Genomic DNA, 18657 nt, shown 5'->3' with positions numbered 1-18657 from the left:
GGTTCTGATCCAATAAACAATCGGTCACAGTGAACGTGTTAGAAATGATGTAGCCCAATCAGACCCGATCGAAACCGACCGTGACCGGCCGGTTGGCATCCCTAAGTTTAATGATGGTATTTACTGTTCCAAGAGTTTAATCCGTCAAGGGAAAAAGAATGCTTATTGGTTGTGTGGCTTCTTCGTCCAAACACATGAGCGCGGGCAAAATTAATGGCCAGTCACTCCAACCCCTCCTAAAATCAGAAAACACATCCGTGTTGATTCTCCTACATGCGTTCTCATTGGCCCTCGCACTGATGAATTAATAATAATTCACCTTTTTTTTTTATATAATATTATTCCTTTTATTTCCTTTTATTTCTCTTCCAAGTAGCTCATTGCAAGGATCCATTATAAGTATGGGTCACCGTATTGGTCGATTTGTATCGATATCATGATGATACCAATGCTTGATCGATACGGATTAGTCCATACAATACGAATATAGGTTTTTGGGAAATAGAACACTATCCGGTGATTCCGGTCTTGTGCCTTGCATGGCAACCACGCCTAGACACAGAAACCACCTTAGGTGTCTGGAATTTCCTCCTTTACATGGGGGCAAGGTGGTTTATGTGTCTAGACGTGGTTGTCACACTAGGTGCACAACCAGGTAGCGTTTTTTATCCTTAGGTTTTTTTTATGAAAAAATATTGTTTTGATTTGGAATCAGCCGATTCAACCAATTTCGGTATATATCGGTGACGAAGGATTCCATCATCCATGAGTGGACGTTGAATTGATCATTATTACGCTATTGCCACTAACAGTAACATGTCTGGACGTCGTACATAACCGTTAAAGCTCCGTTTGGTAAACACCTTTGTTATTTTGTAACACTCCTGACTCCTCCACAGAAGTGTTTCTACATATTGTCCCGACACGTGGTTCTTGGAAGTCTATGAGTCGCCACGAACTCCGGCTTCTCCGTTCCAAATGCCAACACAACAGAGGCAGCGAGAGTACGTGTCCACCACTGGCTCAACCCAAGAGCTATTCTTTGGTTTAATTTAGAAGGATCCTCGTTTCTCTCTTTCGTCTTCTTCTTCCCACTTCTTTTTCCCTCCCTTTCTGGTTTTTTATTTTTGGTACACTGGAAAGATCTCGATCTTCCTTCTATTTGCATTTCCATTCTTCTGTTTCGGTTTTATCTAGTGTGTCTTGTTTTGTCTTTCCTTTTACTGGTTCTTATTTTCTTGAGAAGTTGAGAATTTAACAAACAAATTAAAAGGGAAGGATGAGCAGTAACAACTTGGAGACTCGATCTCTGTTGGATGAACTCCGAAACTTCGACAAGGGCAACTTCTTCGATCTCGGCCATCCTCTCCTCAACCGTGTTGCTGAAAGCTTCGTTAAAGCCGCTGGGGTATATTTTTTACCCCAATCTCTCTCCTTCTCTATATATACAACTTAGGGATTTATGCTTATTATTCATTAACTATGCACTTCTGGTTTACAGATCGGCGCAGTTCAGGCGGTCTCTCGTGAGGCTTATTTCACCGCCGTTGAAGGTATGAGTTGGTGTTTAGTTCCATCCATGGTCTTTTTTTCTTCTTTTTTTTTGGGGTGATCGTCAGTTTTTCACCTAAACATGGGATGGGAATGTTTATTTGCAGGTGCAGGAATGGATTCGGGCGGGATTCCAGATATCGGAGCTACCAAGAAGCAACGTCTCCCAGACCTCAGAGGTAATTTTTGTATAATTTGATCGATATATTATAAACCAGATGGGAGTATTAGCTATTAACAAACCATCCTTCAATTCGGTTCTGTTATAGATTTTTAGAAGTTGGAACCAGGGTTTCAGTAATCTGTCTCGGTCTCCGATTCGATACCGATCCGCATCCTCGATGGATAGGTTTCATGGTTCTAAGTATTGGTATTGTATCGTCCGTATCGGGTGATACATATTGGTTTTGCTTCTTATCGATACTGATACCGTATCGATAGCACGGTACGGACAAGGGGTAAAATGGTCAGGAAACTCATTTTTAAAGGAAATTCAGGGGTATTTTTGTTCGATACAGCTGATCCAGGTTGATACTGTATCGATATCATATTGGTTTTGCAGGTCATCGATACCTGTTCCGATACCTTGCATCTAAAACCATTAGGCTATTAGGCTTTGTTTTCATCAAAAAATTAGTTTTTTTTTTTTTTTTCCCACTTTTACCTGTTCATACCGATCCACCGATATGGGATCGGTCAGGTATCGGTATACCGATATCTACATATCGGAAGGATCAACCGATCCAATACCGAATCTTCAAACCATGGTTGGAAAACTCATCCTTGAGTCTTTCCACGGGTTTATATCTATCGTATTGGGATGGGGAACAGGGTTATAACTTGTGACTAGTAGTAACTCAGTATGGAGCAGGGTTATAACTTGTGAGTATTAGTAACTCGGTATAGGTGGTCGTTCACCACGGATACTGATACAATACAGATCGAGATTGCATCAGGCCGTATTGAATCAGTATTGGGCATATATTCAGTAAACAAATCCTATTTTTGGTTTATACTTCTGATCTGTATCAGTGTATTGTGGGAAATGGCATACCAATATGTGTATGGCCCACACGATATTGATGCCTTGATCAATGTTTGATTAGGTTAAAAACTGATCCATTACTTACCACACCACCTTAAAAGAAGAACGGTATTGCATTACCAATACCATGACCACCGATGTAGGAATATGGACGCATTTTCATTAACTATTATATTGTTGCAGGCAATTAAAACTCAAAGTCATCTCTCTATTAAATTTTTATAATCATTATATCATAATGTTATAAGGCAAAAGGTTTCATGCACGGTCGTGCCCCGGAAAATCTTCTTGTTACCAACCATGGTTACAACAAGATTATAACTTTTTTCTTTCGTCCATTGTCTTATTCCAATGTAGGGGTTAAAAAAGCTTTTATGTGAATTGAAAGTCATCTAATGCAGCTTTACATGTGAAATGATAGGATTTATCTCAGCATTAAATAAATAACTTTAGAAAATAAAACAGGATATAAGGTGAGAACAATTGCCTATTGCAATTGGTAGAAATATGGAGCGTACAATCCCATTCTACCAAGAGGTCTTGGACTTTTGGGTTCAAGCGCGTCTCCTAGTTTTCACCTTCCCTCCCTCCCCCAATAGGATAGAATAGAAAAGAGTAGGTAATAACAAAAAATAAAAATAAAAAATTACAATTTTAGTTCACCACTTCAGTTACAGCAAGATACATCCATTAATTAATTACAAGACATTTTTAGGATTGAGTTTCTTTTCACTTATGGTGAAGAGAAACAACTTTAATTTTTCCATGATGAAGAGAACCTCTTAATTCATCCACAATGATGTATGACCTTTGCAGCGGTTGCAAAGATGACCACTACCATTTGTTTGTACCTTAATTGTTGTTGTTGTTGTCAAACAATGGCCCAACTCCTAGTTAGATGTCGAGGATGCATTTTTTTTTCATGATGTCTTACATTAAGAGGTCTTTATACCACTGAAATGGGGGTCTGGAAGTTTCTTCTCTCCCAGCAAGTAAGCAAGCAAGGCATTTCTCTAAAGTTATAGACTTCCTTGAATTCTTCTTTGGTGTTAGATGTCCTTCCATAGATCTTTGAACTTCTCTCAGAGAATCTCCATCTAGGCATTCATAATCTCTCTTTTGTCAACTATACCTTTTGTTTGGAGAGAACCTCTTATTGTGAGAAAATATTTCAGAACTTTGTAAATAGGGGCAAGAGTTAATATCATTGAATCATTCATTTTTTATTTTTTTTTTGTTGGTTAGGTATCATTCACTGTTCTTAAGAGTCCAATAATAAGCTTATAAAATCATCATGAAGAGATTTTCTCTTCACCCTGGGTTGGGAAATTAAACTTTATCTAACATTTAAAATCTAAAACATTCTAAATCTGGTTATTAAACTTTGGGAGGAATCTACACATCGTTCGAATCATGTGTTGAAATCTCCCACACTAACCTAATGGGTGCATAGGATAGAATGTCTCCAGCTAGCCTTCTATACAAGAGGACTCACATGGTCAATGACGAGATAGTCTCATGAGATTAATTTTTGGGGGGGTGTTTCCTGTTCGGGAGCCTAGCCTATGCCAGCTAGGAACACCAATGAATGCTGCCACAAACGATTTATTTTATGGGGGTAGAGAGGTCATTTCCCCTTCAATAGAGGGATAGACACATGGGAGCGTTAACATATTCTACTTACCCGGACAAAAATATTTTCCTTTACTTTTTTATTTAAAAAAATTAAATATTCTATCTAAAAAATATTATTACTAAATATGATAATTTTTGGTAGATTTTACAAAACTAACTCCATAATGGTTCCATGCTTTTTTTTCAGGGGAGACCAACAGGAAATCTCTTGAAGCAATGGTATGTGTATGATTGACTCTGAAATTATATATGGACTGTGGTTGGTTTGGTTGAAGTTAAGAAATTAAGCAAGTATTCATGTTTAATTTTACCTCTCTCTTCTTAATTTTCCCTCACAGGTGAAAAATACAGGCAAAGAATCTTTGCAGTGGGGTAAGTCTCCTATGGGGATTTTTCCTCATGGTTCATCATTTTATTTTGTTAACGCTTCATTTGGGTTGAATGGCCTTTCACAAAGTTAAAGGTTGTTCCATTGTGACCAAATGGTCATGGGTTTTAGTTTGGAAACAGCCTCTCTGTAAAAACAGGGGTAAGGCTGCATAGGGATGTAAATGGATTCGATTTGGCTTGAATAGTGTTATATCCGCATCCGCATCCGATTAGCTTTTGGAAAGGATTTGGATAGTGCTAAACAGATACGGATACGAATACGAACACGGATCGGATATTTAATCCGTTTACATATAAATATAGCTTTTCAGATAGCTATATCATATTCGTATCCGTTTAGTTTTTGGACGGATTCAGATAGTGCTAAATGGATACGGACACAAATACGGAAACGAACTTTGACTATTCATTTACATCCCTGAGCCTCGGGCACTAGGTACACCTTTTTTGGCCTTTTCACAAAGATACTAAATACAAGAGACATGACAATACTCGTTATATTACAGGGCTAGCTGCTGGAATGTACTCAGGCCTCACATATGGACTGAAAGAGGCTCGGGGTGCTCACGATTGGGTACTGTTTCAGAACTCTAGCAATTTTTTTTTTTTTTTTTTTTTTTTTTTTTTTCGATTTGCAGCTTCATTGATGACTAAATCCTATGAGGGTGGGCCTTGGTGCTGCAACGGTAAGGTTGCTCCATTGTGATCAAGTGGTCATGGGTTCGAGTCTGAAACAGTCTCTTTGCAAAAGTAGGGGTAAGGCTGCGTACAGTATGACCTTCCCCAGACCCTGGAGGGGCGGGAGTCTTGTGCATTGGATACGTCGTTTTATTATTGATGACTAAACCTTAATGGTGGTTGGTGCAGAAAAATAGCGCAGTTGCAGGTGCAATTACTGGGGCGGCATTGGCACTCACCTCAGATGATCATTCGCACGAACAGATTGTCCAATGTGCCATTACTGGTGCAGCAATCACTACGGCTGCTAATCTTCTCTCTGGAATATTTTAGATTGGTGGTGAAAATCCAGTCCTGATCTGCAGGAACATATGGAAAGTTAGGTGCAAAGCTCAAATTGGTGTCTTTTTTGTTAGTAGTTCTGGATTACACTTGTCGTTCTTACTAGTTATCTTAATTGACTTGCTTTTTAACTCTGCGTTTCTAATTGGCTTCGCTCAAGAATAGGAGCTTTAGTGCACTTTTCTTCTGGAAAGTGGAAATTAAACACAAGGTTACAAGCTGCAGGAGTACTATAATTAGAGTATGTAACCAATAGTTGTTGTGTTGTGTTTAATATATCCAATACATAGAAAGCTCCACATTCGACTGATTCAGATCAATAGGGATTTAAATGTGGATCCAATCTGGACGATCCAGATCAGAATGGGCCAATTATGTACCGAACAGTGATAAATTAAGGGTGTCAAATTGGAATCGGAATAAAAAACGAAACTGGATCAAATGAGCTGAACCCGACAAAATAAAATTTGGTTCGAGCTTACGAATCGTTTGTTTGAGCTGAATACTACAACCGACTAGCAAAACCAACACGGATCAAAACCTAACAATACGTTTGCGTAACAAATTTCTGGACCGAATCGGGTTTTCAATTTTGTTCACAGAAGCACTTCTTTTGGGTTAAACCACGGTAGAACTGAACTGGTTGATAGCATAATTTAAATTATTGGATCAAAATATCTGGATCGGATTGGTCGAGTTCCCTGATTTCAAGTGGAATTTTTTTTCTTGATTGTATAATTTTTACGATTAGGAATAATACCAATATCTTGGTTGTTTAAATGGTTTGAATCACATGCAACTTCAGAAACAACCAAGGTTCAAATATTGGTATCAGCAACAACACCAACCAACAAAGAGGTATTCTAAAATACCTTATTTTTGAAAATTCCAAGCTAAGCTTACCTCTTATGCATGTTCAGGCACCCCAATGGTCGCCCCACACATCCTTTCAGAAGTCCCAGATTTTTAATAGAAAAAAAATTGGAACTTTGCATGTGAGAAAAAAGAACGTCGGGATTTATCTATACACAAATTTTCATTAGGCTGAGTTTTCCTTCACCCATTGTTAAGGAAGAATTCCTTCACTATGAGAATCCGTATCGTTGGATACCCAAGGAAAGGGATCATTTCGACTCCAAAAAGTGGAAGTTGGGAGTTTGTTAGGAGACAAGAGTCTTATCACATGGTCATATCTTTTCTTTCCCCAGTGAAGGAAAACTTTTGTCAAATTTCTCTCAACTCAAAATGTCATTTGAGTCTATAGCAGGTATTTAATAATGTGCTGATTATGGACAACTGTCTTGCGCAGTTAGTTGCACTCCGAAGGTAGTTTATAGGGCTGAGGGTCTCGGTTTCAAGCTCGAGACCCATTCTCACGTACAGAAGCCTACTTGTGCCTAAGGGTGTCAAAATCAAATCGAAATCGTGAAATCGTTTAATAAATGGTTTCAAAACTAAGACTATTTAATTAAACGATTTAAACCAAATCAGACCGTTTAATCGAAGTAGGTCATTTAACACTCTTAGATGTAAATAAATGTGCCAAAATCAAACAAAAACCATTTATCAAAATCTAATCGTGAAACTGTTTAATAAATGGTCAGTTATGGTTTCAAAATCGAGCATTGAATTAAACGGTTTATTGAAATTAAACTATTTAACCGAAATTAGACCGATTAACACCCTTACTTGTGCCTCACTCTTCCCCATAGGTCTCCCCATCCGAAACCTGGCACACCCAGTTTAATAATAAGGCTCCCTAGTGGGTATGGTAGCACCAAAAAAAATAAAGGTGTTGATCAACCATCAAGTGAGGGCGTGCTGAGTTCCATTTCCATCCAAATAAAGGCGGGCTTTCATTTCAATCAATTCGTAAAACATGTATAATCAATTTTCAGCCCAAACAACCCCAAAGGGACATCTATTGGCACGGCTCAACATTTCACAATTAAGAGGTAAGGAGGTCAACTCTCCTTGGGATCTATTTAACCCACACATGATTAGAAGTATCAGTATCGTATCGGGTGATATGTATCGGTTTTACAAGTGATTGATTTGATACTGTATCAATACCATATTAACGACATAATACAATAAATAGGTAAAATGGTCAAAAAAACTCATTTTTAAAAGAATTAGGGGCATCTTTGTCTTGATACAGCCATTCTGTATTATCCGATATCATATCGATTTTCGGGTTGATGGATACCCATTTCGACTCTTTGCACTAAAACCATGAACCCACATTTCCGATCAGACCAGCTGGGGCGATGGGTCCTGGGCGCATTTATGGAGACTTATGAATTGTTGCTAGAACTTGCCACTGTGCATTTGACATGCTAGAGAGGCCCAGGCATGATTCTAATAATCGGATCAAGCAAATCGGTTGACCATAGCGGAATCAACTAAGTCCAATTCCTATAATATACCGATACAGATCAGGTGTATCAGATAAAAAGTGCTTTAATGCCCGATACTGGTCTGAAACATGCCAAATCAGCCAATCGGTATCGGTATATTGATACCTATAAGGCGATAATATTGGGTCAGGACTCAGGACACATTCGTACTTTCCAAGTAGGAAAGGGTGATTTTGTCAATCTCCAAATCTTTTACTTGTTTTCCACACGAACAAAACAAGGATTCTTGGCAGGGTTTTAGAATCTGGGAGGCTTATTGAAAGGTCTAACTTCTAATAGTGCTGTGGGCCTGTGGCACGTTATTCTTCCCTCCCTCGTCTTCTCTTCAATTTTCTAAAAATGGTTGTTCTTCACAATCACAAGAGTGGAACTGATATAGTGATGGCAAAACACGGCAATAACGATCGAAAAGACCATTTTTTTTGTGTTTTCTCTGTTTGTTAGCAACTATGTTGAAGGTTTTGTCAGCTTCGTATTTACAGGGTAGATTGCAGAGCTTGTCTGCGAAGCTTCCTCCCAATGTTCATTATGGAGAATCAAGAGCTCCATTGCTGCGAGTTTTAAGTTCTTTAAGAAGCTCGAATTCCCAAAACCCTAATTTATGTAAAAGAGTATTCTTTTGTTCGGAGTCTGGTGATGGCTCCAATCCGGTGGTTGAGGCTGAGGAGAAATCCGGAGAAGCCGAAGCTGCTACGGAGAGTGCGGAGGAGATCGATTCTAAAGCTTCATCGGCTATCGTCCCAACTTATCCCAGGCCAGAGGATTACCTCACGGTAGGTGCCCCGCTTAATTTTAAGTCTCTGTTGGTTTATTTATCACATTCTTCTAAAACACTTGACGAGTTGAAAAATTAATTGTAGATAGATTGTCTGCAACAGTTCATTTGCTTTTCACTTAGATGCTTGACTTTTCTTCCTAATGAAGACGATTGCTGAAGTGCTTATCAAGTACTTTGTTTATTCAATTATTTCTTTTGTAGTTTTTTCAAGAGTTTCTAACTTTTATCTTTTCCCTAGCAATATTAGTTGACTAAAATACTTTCTGCTTTCCTCTGAAAGGTTTTAGCATTGCCATTGCCGCATCGACCACTATTTCCAGGTTTCTATATGCCAATCTATGTTAAGGTATGCCAGCTAGTTGCTTTGCTCTTCTGAATTTTAGCTTGCTTTTGAAAATTCTATCTTTGTTTTCAATATCCCACTTGACATCAACTGGAGATTCGTCAAAGCCTTTTTTCTCCAATTGTATCCTCTGATTATGATTTCCATATTCCCCCCCCCCTACCTTCTGGGTTGGATGAGTTAAGATAATCTAGAAATTGTGTTAAGCATTAACCAGTGTAGTATGACCTACAGGAGGGCAGATGTAAAAGCCATAGCCCATGCAGAAGTCGAAGTCAATGAAATACTCTAGTTTATGCTCTTGTTTATGTGTTGTTTGTCAGTGCCATATAATAGATGTACATGCCCGTGTCAGTGATCATGTGTGTTGGAACCGCTTCCTCTAAAAGACTGACCTTGTAGGAAAGGGAGGAAACAATATGTATATCATACAGGAGCTCTAACACAGCGGACTATCCAAAGGGGGACACGGGTGGATAAATAATTTTTAACACCTGCCCACTCCTAGAGGGATTCGATACCCTGACCCTTGCCTGCTTTGATACCATGTTGGAACTGCTTCTTCTAAAAGGCCGACCTTGTTGGAAAGGGAGGAAACAATATTTATATCATACAAGAGCTCTTACACGGCGGACTATCCTAAGGGGGACACGGGTGGATAAATAATTTTTAACAATGTGAGACACTGAAACTTTACTTTTAATAAGAAGCTTATTAACCTATATAATTTTGATATCAGGTGCTGCGTCAGTTACTTCAAATCTGTGTCAAATACCAACATACCCAGATTTACCAATTTCTTGATAAGTAGGAACACCTTCATCCTCCACCTCTTAGGACCAACCCTGGGGCTGCACATGGAAAAGCAACTCCAAAACAGAGTTCGTTGGGTGGATTGACATGTAACATTGTGTGGACAGGAAATATCACTGAGAAAGTGGGTGGAAGAGTCCCGACAGGGAAATGAGCCTCATTTATTCTTTGACTGGCTTGCTGCCAAGGAAGATTGCATTGAGGTATATAATTTGCCTGATTACTGGAATATTTGACTTGAAAAATGAAGCATGTAGGATGGGCCGAGATTTGGTGGACTGGTTTGGAAGACCGGCTTTGAAAGTTTGTGCAGCCTCTAATTGGTAGTAGGAGATGAAGGAGTTGGGGGAGGGGAATTTCCCTCTTAAAATCAGTTGATGTATGATTAGATGGTAACTCTATGACAACAGTCTTGATGGTATTAGCATGTGAATAAGTTGAAAGAGCTCATGGCTGACAAGTGACTGCAGATCCATATCAGACTCTCTTGTTTTAAAACGGGATTGCATGTGGATATTTGGGAGGAAATGATTCCTCAGTTGCTTGATAGTGTGGAAAAAAAAAAGCATTCTCAGCCATGGAATCAAGACTTAAAGCAGACATGTTTGCCAGCCTGGTCAAAGAAAAAACAGCACAGAAGGCTTCTGGTGTGGTAGAATGTCTACCAGTAACGTCTAATGCTATTGTGTCAAAGTTAGTGGTTCTAAACCTGAAAATACTGCTGTTTTAAAATTAAGGGCAGTTGCAACGGTTTCATCTGTTACGAGTCCAACAAAGAGGGCCAGTTGGATTTTAGAGTAGTGAGGGAAAACAAGAGAAGAAAGGAAAAGGAGAGAGTGGGTTTGGCGGTAATGACTTAGGGATAGAATGAATGCTTCTCCCTTATATTCATTCCCTTGCTAATGTTATAAGGGAAATTACGTACATACCCTCTATGCTAACATAAGGTAGCCTAGGGAGGAAAAAGGGAAAAAGTAAAAGCACAATACCCAAAGTATCCTTATTACATTAACTCTATCACTTCCCCTCAAGCTGGAGAATAAATATCATACATTCCTAGCTTGCACAATAGGGTACTAAAATGGTGAGAGATGAGCCATTTGGTGAAGATATCAGCCAACTAGTCGCCTGTCTTCACAAAAGGTGTGCAGATGTAACCAGAGTCAATTTTCTCCTTACTGAAATGTTAGTCCACCTCAATGTGCTTTGTCCTGTCATGTTGCAGAGGATTGTGAGCTATACTTATTGTAGAGTTGTTATCACAATATAGATGCATGGGAGCAAATCCCAACTCTTGGACCAACCTTCTCAATAATAGGAGTTCACATACTCCTAATGCAAGAGTCAACCTCGAACCAGGGAAACCAGTGGGAGATCGATTGCAGCCAGGATCAACATGATAAGGAACAAATTAAATAACTAAAACTTTCTTTTTTTATTGTTGTATTCTATTACATATAAATGGAAAACATAAAGGATAAGAAGAAAGGAGAAGAAGATAAAGAAGAGAAGGGGGTAGGAGAATGGCTCTCTCAGCCTAGGTCTCTCACCCACAACTATCCCAGCTGTTGAAATATGGAATTTCTCCCACAACCGATGGCGACAAGGCCTACAAATTCTTTTCTCTAAATTTGTTTCTATTACAAGAGGGGCTGCCTATTTAATGGAATAGGTTAGCTTACAAAATTAGAAACTTAAGAAATAGTAACTTCTAAAAGAAATGGCAACTTCTAAAAATAGAAACCTAATGAAAATAGAAACTTGGATTTATAGTTCAGCCAATATGCAAAGAACAAAATTAGAAACTAGTAAATATAATAACTACTAAAAAGAAAGAAATAAAATTAGAAACTACTAGATTTCTAGATTTAATAACTAAGAAATTATTACAAAAATAGAAACTAAGTTAATAGCAGCTTCTAATAGAATATTCCACCAACATCCAGCAGTTAATCTTCACACCAGCTGTCCATATCAGCCCCCAAATCACTGTTCACGTGAACAGTAACTCATGATACTGTTCACATGAACAATAACTTTTTTTTTTTTTTTTTGAAAAAATCAACCAAGTCATAATGGTTGAGTTCTTTGATATGTGAGATTACTTGAATGAGGAGCCTTAATGGTGGGTATTGGGATTTTCAAATGCAACTAGACTGGGGTGGTATCACTCGAACCACCATCCGAAACTTCCATAGGTCCATTGATCTCCGATATGATTTATGAATACACCTAGAAAAATTGGTTGGATATCCAAACCAAATGTGGAGCACACACTACCCAAAAAATACTCCTTCCCAATACTGAGGAAAAAAATTTCAGTGAGGGAGCAAACCATAAAACTTGAAGAAACTCAAATCACATACTCTGTTCAAGGTGTAGCTTCATTTTATGCCAACTCACAAGACCCAAATAAGGCAACTCACCACCACACAATAACCGGAAGCATCACACATAGCATTTCAGGTAAGAAAAAGGGCAAAAAACACTGACAGTACCTGTTAGTCCATCAGGAAATGACTTGTGCTTCAACAACTCACACATTCAGCAATCAAGGCCATAGAGGGGTGGAAAGAGGACCCTTGGGTGATTCTAACCAGCCCAGCCCCACCTCCAACAGATGCTCGATGATGGACAAAGAAGAACCTAAGCATAGAGCTGGTGGTAACTGGTCCTGCTCTGTACCTTGTTGATTTGAGCTTCAAACGACCAAATCTTCACATGAGAACCTCTCTTGGTGCTTCCATAGTCTTAATCAAGGACTTATATCATGGTATCTTCGAAGTTTTTTACATGGCAGCCCCTTCCCTGGAATCCCTTTGTAACCTAGGGTTCCAAAGAGAGGGAAAGGAGGCGGAGAGCTTGTAGCACGACTCTTAAACAAGAACCAGAGGCTCTGATACCGAGTTAGAGTTTAGAGTAGTGAGGGAGAAGAAGAAAAGAAGAAGGAAGAGGGTTTGGCGGTAATGACTTAAGGAGAGAATGAATCATTCTCCCCTATATTCATTCACTTGCTAATATATATGGGAAATTATATACATACCCTCCATGCTAACATAAGGTAGCCTAGGGAGGAAAAAGGGAAAAAGTAAAAGCACAATACAAGGGTAACAATACAATGCCCAAAGTACCCTTATTACATAAACTCTAACAGGGCCCCCCTCCCCAAAAGAAAATTTATGAAGGCATTTCATGATACTTTCTCTCATGGTGTATGTCCTCTTGGTTATCGTTTGTATAGTTTGTCTTTCTCCACTATGACTGATAAAAGGACTTCCTTGTCCAGTGTAAGAAGTTTGAATTTGTTGTCTTATAATATTGAGAAGAAACACTTTTTCACAGAAATTAGTATTTTCCCTCCTCTTTCATGGGGATAAATCTTGAGGAATATTATGTGTATTGTTTACTGGTAATTTCTCTCTTATTCTGATCAAGGATTGATTTCCCTGTTCCTGCAGGATCCTAAATTATTGGCAGCTTTAGTGGAGAGCCGTAAAAGACAAGCCCCGTATGCTGGTGCATTTCTTCTGAAAGATGAGCTGGGGACTGATCCCAGTCTTCTGTCTCATTCAGAAACGGAGAAGAATATGTATGATCTTGAAGGGAAAGAGTTATTTAACCGTCTTCATGAAGTTGGTACGTTGGCCCAGGTATCTTATTCTTGCCTTAATGCATCAACTTTCTGGAATGACTTCAAATGCCACAATATGTGTTTGGCTATATGTTTGTATGCCTTTCCTTGGATACTTCTGTAACATTGTTTTTATTCTGAATCTAATGAACCAGATTACTAGCATCCAAGGGGATCAGGTTGTGCTTCTTGGCCATAGGCGGCTACGCATCACTGAGATGGTAAGCTTGACTGCAACAAGGGTCATATTCTCTCGAAAATTTGCTAGTCAGCCTACTCTTCTATATCAGTATATCTCCAATACTTATGATAGTTTATAGATTTTTATAAAATATTTAAAATTTGAGCATTTTTTTAATGAATTAGATATCTAACCATCTCTAATTAGTTGTTTCAACCTTTGGTGGATTGGTTTGTTAGCTGTTATAAGATTAAATTTTTATAATTGGGTAATTAAGTGTGCGCCCCCCCCCCCCCCCGCGCCCCCAACCTGTTCAATGCTTTTGGCCTTTTTGCTGTACTACTACATTTTTTTTTTCCTGATCAATGAAATTTGTCAATTCATAAAAAAAAAATTCAATTTCCCTTTTTCAAGAATTTCTGAAGAGCAAGATTTAAGACTTCTTTTTTGTACAGGTCAGTGAGGATCCCCTTACGGTGAAAGTTGATCATCTCAAGGCATGCTCATTCCACTTGGGGAAATCTTTTTTCATTTGATTTTAGTTTTTTTGTACGAGTTCAAAAGGTTTTCTTGCTTTCCTTCTCACATCTGTTTATCTCTATGTTGCAGCATAAACCATACAATAAGGATGATGATGTCATAAAGGCAACATCTTTTGAAGTTATTGCGACTTTAAGAGATGTTCTGAAGACAAGTTCCCTTTGGAGAGATCATTTCCAAACATATACCCAGGTTTGTCCCTCTTTTTTTTTGGATGATTAAAAAATTATATTGCAAAGAAAAAGGAAGGAATATACAAGCCTTAGGACCAACAAATGAAAAGAAAAGAAAGGAGGGGGGGAGGGAGGGAGGGAGGGAGGGAGCAAACCAGCTAAGGGGGAAGCCAGTTGCAATAAAGAAGAGGGGAAGCCCCAGAAGACAACAATGAGCTTGTTCCTTGGGGTATCACGAACTGGGTGATGGGGGAGGTTTGTCCCTTTTTATTTTCAGAAATCTTGAAAATGTTGTCTGTATTGGAATTTATTCCCGTGATTACTGTCATGCAGTAGGTTGGGAGTTTCTATTCATTTTCTTCCCCTTGTAGCTGGTATTTGTTATTCTGCAAATGGTCCTCTGCTTTGTTGATACTACAGCTTTTGTGGTGCTAATTTTTTATCTAATTGCCTTAGGGTCCACACGCTTATATATGAATCAATTGTTGAATTTGAACTTTTTAATAGTTTTACTGCCAGTTGATTGATTGAGGTAGAGGAAACAAGAAAGAGAGAAGGAAGTGGGAGGGAACCGGGAGGAAATTAGGGAAATATTGGGCAAGTCCTAAGTAATGTGTCATTGGTCAAGTGAGTTACAAGTAATTAACACCAAATTATAGAAATACACTTAAATACTAATCCTTATGAAATTCTGTTTGGATAATCAATTAGTGAATTGAAAGACCAAAAACCTTGCATGGTATAAATTATCAAGGGAAAGAAAGGAAAAAGGGTATGCGCAGGGCTTCAAAAGACAACGGAGAAATTTATTCTTATGAACTTTTCCTCTTCGATTGTGGAGAAATTTATTCTTGTGAACTTTGCCTCTTTCTGAAAGTTCTCCATCGCTCTTCTAATGCAAGGTGGGTCGTATGACCACAACTTTATTGATGATAAGCAAAACTTTCAGAAACTAAAGGGTGTCCATTTAAGTTTCAGCACAGAAACAGGTATACAGATCCATCTCTATTAGATACTTTCCGATATAGGGAAAACAGTACTTAAACTGTTGTAGCAAGTAAGAATAAAAGGGTTATAAACTAGTCCAGGTCCCACTTGTAGCAGGGTCCTTGGAGGGGTAGAATGGAGTTTGTCCCAACCTTTGCGTTTTTGAACAAAGTGACTGCCTTCAGACTCAAACCCAGGTCTTCAAGTTGGCAGTCTGAGTTTTTGACCATCAGACAAATTGGTGTTCTAATGCAGAACCAGGGGGGATGGTCTGCTATGGTGGGCTTCACAGAGAGAACAGTAGACGAATTAGAAGAAAGGAGGGGAAAGGGAAGAGGGAAATCACGTTCATACACACACTCTCAAAGAGCTTCACAAATAACTTCCATTAATCAAATCTGCAGATCTGTTACTCTCCTACGATTACAATGAATAAATCTAGAATAGCCTTGCATAGGAATAGAAACCTAACTATAATAGAAACAACCCAAAATGGAAACTACTAAAATAGACCATATCTAAGAAAAGGAAACTCCCTAATAAGCTCTTACATAATCTACTCATGAAATAAAACAATATTGCATCCTAACTAAACTACCAGCCCTTGCTAGACCAGAAAACCGGTTTAGGACCAGTCCTTGGTTTGGGCTTCCAAAGTGGGTCATACCGGTCCAGCTAGGCTAAGGCAACTGCATCAGCTCTCCTCCTCTGAAAAAAACTCGACTCCGACGAGTTCGGATAGGGTCCAAGAATGTTGTCTGAGTCAACTCGCTGTAGGAGAAATGTACCAGCTGTCTTCTTGAGTTTGATAGGTGGAAGATCTCTAGCTGGGAGGAATTTCATCTCAAGTCCACCATGCTAAAAGGAATATGTATTCTCATAACCACAGTGCTGGGCTTTCTTGTCATGCAAGCATGGGCGTCCCAAAAGAATGTGGCAGACCTTCAAAGGGAGGACATCACATTGCACTTGATCAGTCAGTCCACCAATAGAATTTGTGAGCAAACACCTTTCATTAACCTTGAGGTTTGTGTTGTTCACCCATGCAACCTTGTAGGGGTTCGGATGAGGTTCCGTCTTTAAACCCAACTTGCGAACAACATCTTCAACGACAACATTGGTGCAACTGCCTGAATCAATCACCATATCACATAATTTGTCATTGCATCACACTCTGGTCTGAAAAATATTGGTATGTCACCAATCTTTATCTTCCTCATTAGAAACTCTCTGTGTTGCCAAGAGGGGGCGAATAATATAGCAATACTGACGCTCGCCATCACTATCATCATCATCAACCTCACTAAGCTCATGCTCATGTTCAGCCACTAGATTGACTGTCCCTGTGGGCCGTTGCTCCTTTGGATCAAATGGTATATAATTTAGGGATGTCAACTGGTCGGTTTCGGTCGTTTCGGTCGGGCTTTGATCGATCCAATCAATTTAAGACCTCAGCCTGTGAACGACTGATTAAGAAGTCGGGCTCCAAAACTCTGCACCGTGGCCAACTGGTCAGTCGATCGGTTACCGGGCTTAATCGGGCATGGAAGAAAAAACAAAAAAGAAAAAGAGGTCGTAGCGATAGGGTATTGTCGAGATCGGCGTGAAACAGATGGGAAGGGAAGACCCTGTAGCTTTATTACCAAACTCGCCAAGGACGAGAGAGAGAGAGGGAGAGATCGTCTGCAACTTAAGTTTCACAAAAATAGAACACGAGGAAGGCCGAAGAGATGGAGTTTTTTTACATCCTTTTGTAGATTGAAATTCGATTAGAGGGCGCTCAGGGCGGTGTCAAATCCTCGCCTCGCAGAATTGCAGCGGGAGGTTGGAACGGAGAGGAAGATGAAGGCAGAAAGTAGAATATAAGATAAAGTAATGGGAGGGAAGAGTTAATGTTGTCAATTACTATTGGGAAGAGAGTTGTCGTCCATGGGTCGGGATTTTTCAATTATAAAGCGCACGTGTTGGGAAGTAAATATAATAGAGAGAGAGATAAAAGAGATGGAAAAGGCTTGGGAACTTGGGATTCGGGAATTAAGGGATGTAAACAGCCATACGTTATGAATAGTAAGAGTTGGGATTCGGGAATCAGAAGATGTAAACCTTACTTATGGATGGTAAGGTATAAAATAACGATATTTTATATAAACTTTATCTTTGCCATAGCTTTCGGTCGGTACAGGCGGGCTACCATCATGTACAGGGAACAACCGAATATTATTCGGTCTCGGCGCGGTCGGTTTCGGGATGTGATCGGTCGGGATGGGTCGGTTCTATCGGTGCGGGTCTGAAATTGACACCCCTAATATAATTGTCCTTGTCAATGTGGGCTACCAAACGGTTAGGGCACTGAGCAGTCATATGGCCATACCCCTTGCACGTGAAGCACTGAATAGCTGCTTTCGGCATCATCAAATTTCTGTCATATCCACGTCGAGGTGGAGAATAAGCTCTATCTGAACCTCGCCGAGGTGGGGAGTAAGGACGAACCGGTCGTGTAGGTGCCACAGAGGAACCACTGTTCTGTGGTTTTGTAGCCAAAGCTGAGTTCTCCTGAAAAGAAGACTGTTGTTGACGAAAGCTATCACCTCTAGAATATGTGCCAGTAAAATTTCTTCGATTGTAAGGTTTCCTCAAATTTTCCTCAACCTGATAGGCCACCTGAACTGCTTCTTCCATAGTAAGTAGTCTACTGGCGGCAACTGCAGCACTGATTTGTGGATGTAAGCCATTGTGGAACTGCGCCACTAAGACTTCCTCGTCCCATTCGAACTCAGATCGAGTGGCTAAGTAGTAGAACTTGGTCACGTACTCCTCCACGGACTAACTTTCCTGTCTCAATTGCACAAATTTGAGGTGTACACACTGCTTGTAATCAGCCGGTTGGAATCTTAGGTCCATTGCAGTGCGCATCTCAGCCCATGTAGTAACTTGGCCAAGACCTCGAGTACGGTTTTGTTGTTGGTGTTTGATCCACCAAACTCGGGCCGTGCCTTTCAACTTACCCTCTGCAAATATCAGTTTCCTGGCCTCTGGTAAATTGTACCATCTAAAGAAAATTTCCAAGCTATGAACCCAGTCAAGATATTGCACCATGTCGTGGTCCCCATAAAAATCAAGGACGTCCAACTTTGCTGCTTTGTCCACGTC

The 18657-nt window shown here is 39.6% G+C and overlaps 2 protein-coding genes across 2 annotated transcripts in view; both read left to right on the top strand.

Moving 5' to 3' along the window:
- The first annotated feature begins 1210 nt into the window (after window positions 1-1210).
- On the top strand, window positions 1211-5764 carry LOC122659857 (outer envelope pore protein 16-2, chloroplastic). Its single transcript, XM_043855004.1, has 7 exons — window positions 1211-1408; window positions 1502-1553; window positions 1659-1730; window positions 4419-4450; window positions 4570-4603; window positions 5128-5195; window positions 5489-5764. The coding sequence occupies exons 1-7, from the start codon at window positions 1280-1282 to the stop codon at window positions 5630-5632; spliced, it is 531 nt and encodes a 176-aa protein (XP_043710939.1). The 5' UTR covers window positions 1211-1279; the 3' UTR covers window positions 5633-5764.
- A 2631-nt stretch (window positions 5765-8395) lies between these two features.
- LOC122658640 (lon protease homolog, mitochondrial-like) overlaps window positions 8396-18657 on the top strand; it is a 38182-nt gene continuing 27920 nt past the window's right edge. Inside the window, exons 1-6 of the mRNA XM_043853680.1 lie at window positions 8396-8834; window positions 9120-9185; window positions 13454-13645; window positions 13782-13847; window positions 14263-14304; window positions 14417-14539. Coding sequence (XP_043709615.1) covers window positions 8511-8834; window positions 9120-9185; window positions 13454-13645; window positions 13782-13847; window positions 14263-14304; window positions 14417-14539 — 813 coding nt within the window. The 5' untranslated portion in view covers window positions 8396-8510. The remainder of the gene's footprint in view (window positions 8835-9119; window positions 9186-13453; window positions 13646-13781; window positions 13848-14262; window positions 14305-14416; window positions 14540-18657) is intronic.

The sequence above is a fragment of the Telopea speciosissima genome, chromosome 4 (assembly GCF_018873765.1).
Source record: "Telopea speciosissima isolate NSW1024214 ecotype Mountain lineage chromosome 4, Tspe_v1, whole genome shotgun sequence".
Taxonomy (NCBI): domain Eukaryota; kingdom Viridiplantae; phylum Streptophyta; class Magnoliopsida; order Proteales; family Proteaceae; genus Telopea; species Telopea speciosissima.
Note: the sequence above shows the minus strand (reverse complement) of the source record. Positions and strands in the feature narration are given on the sequence as shown.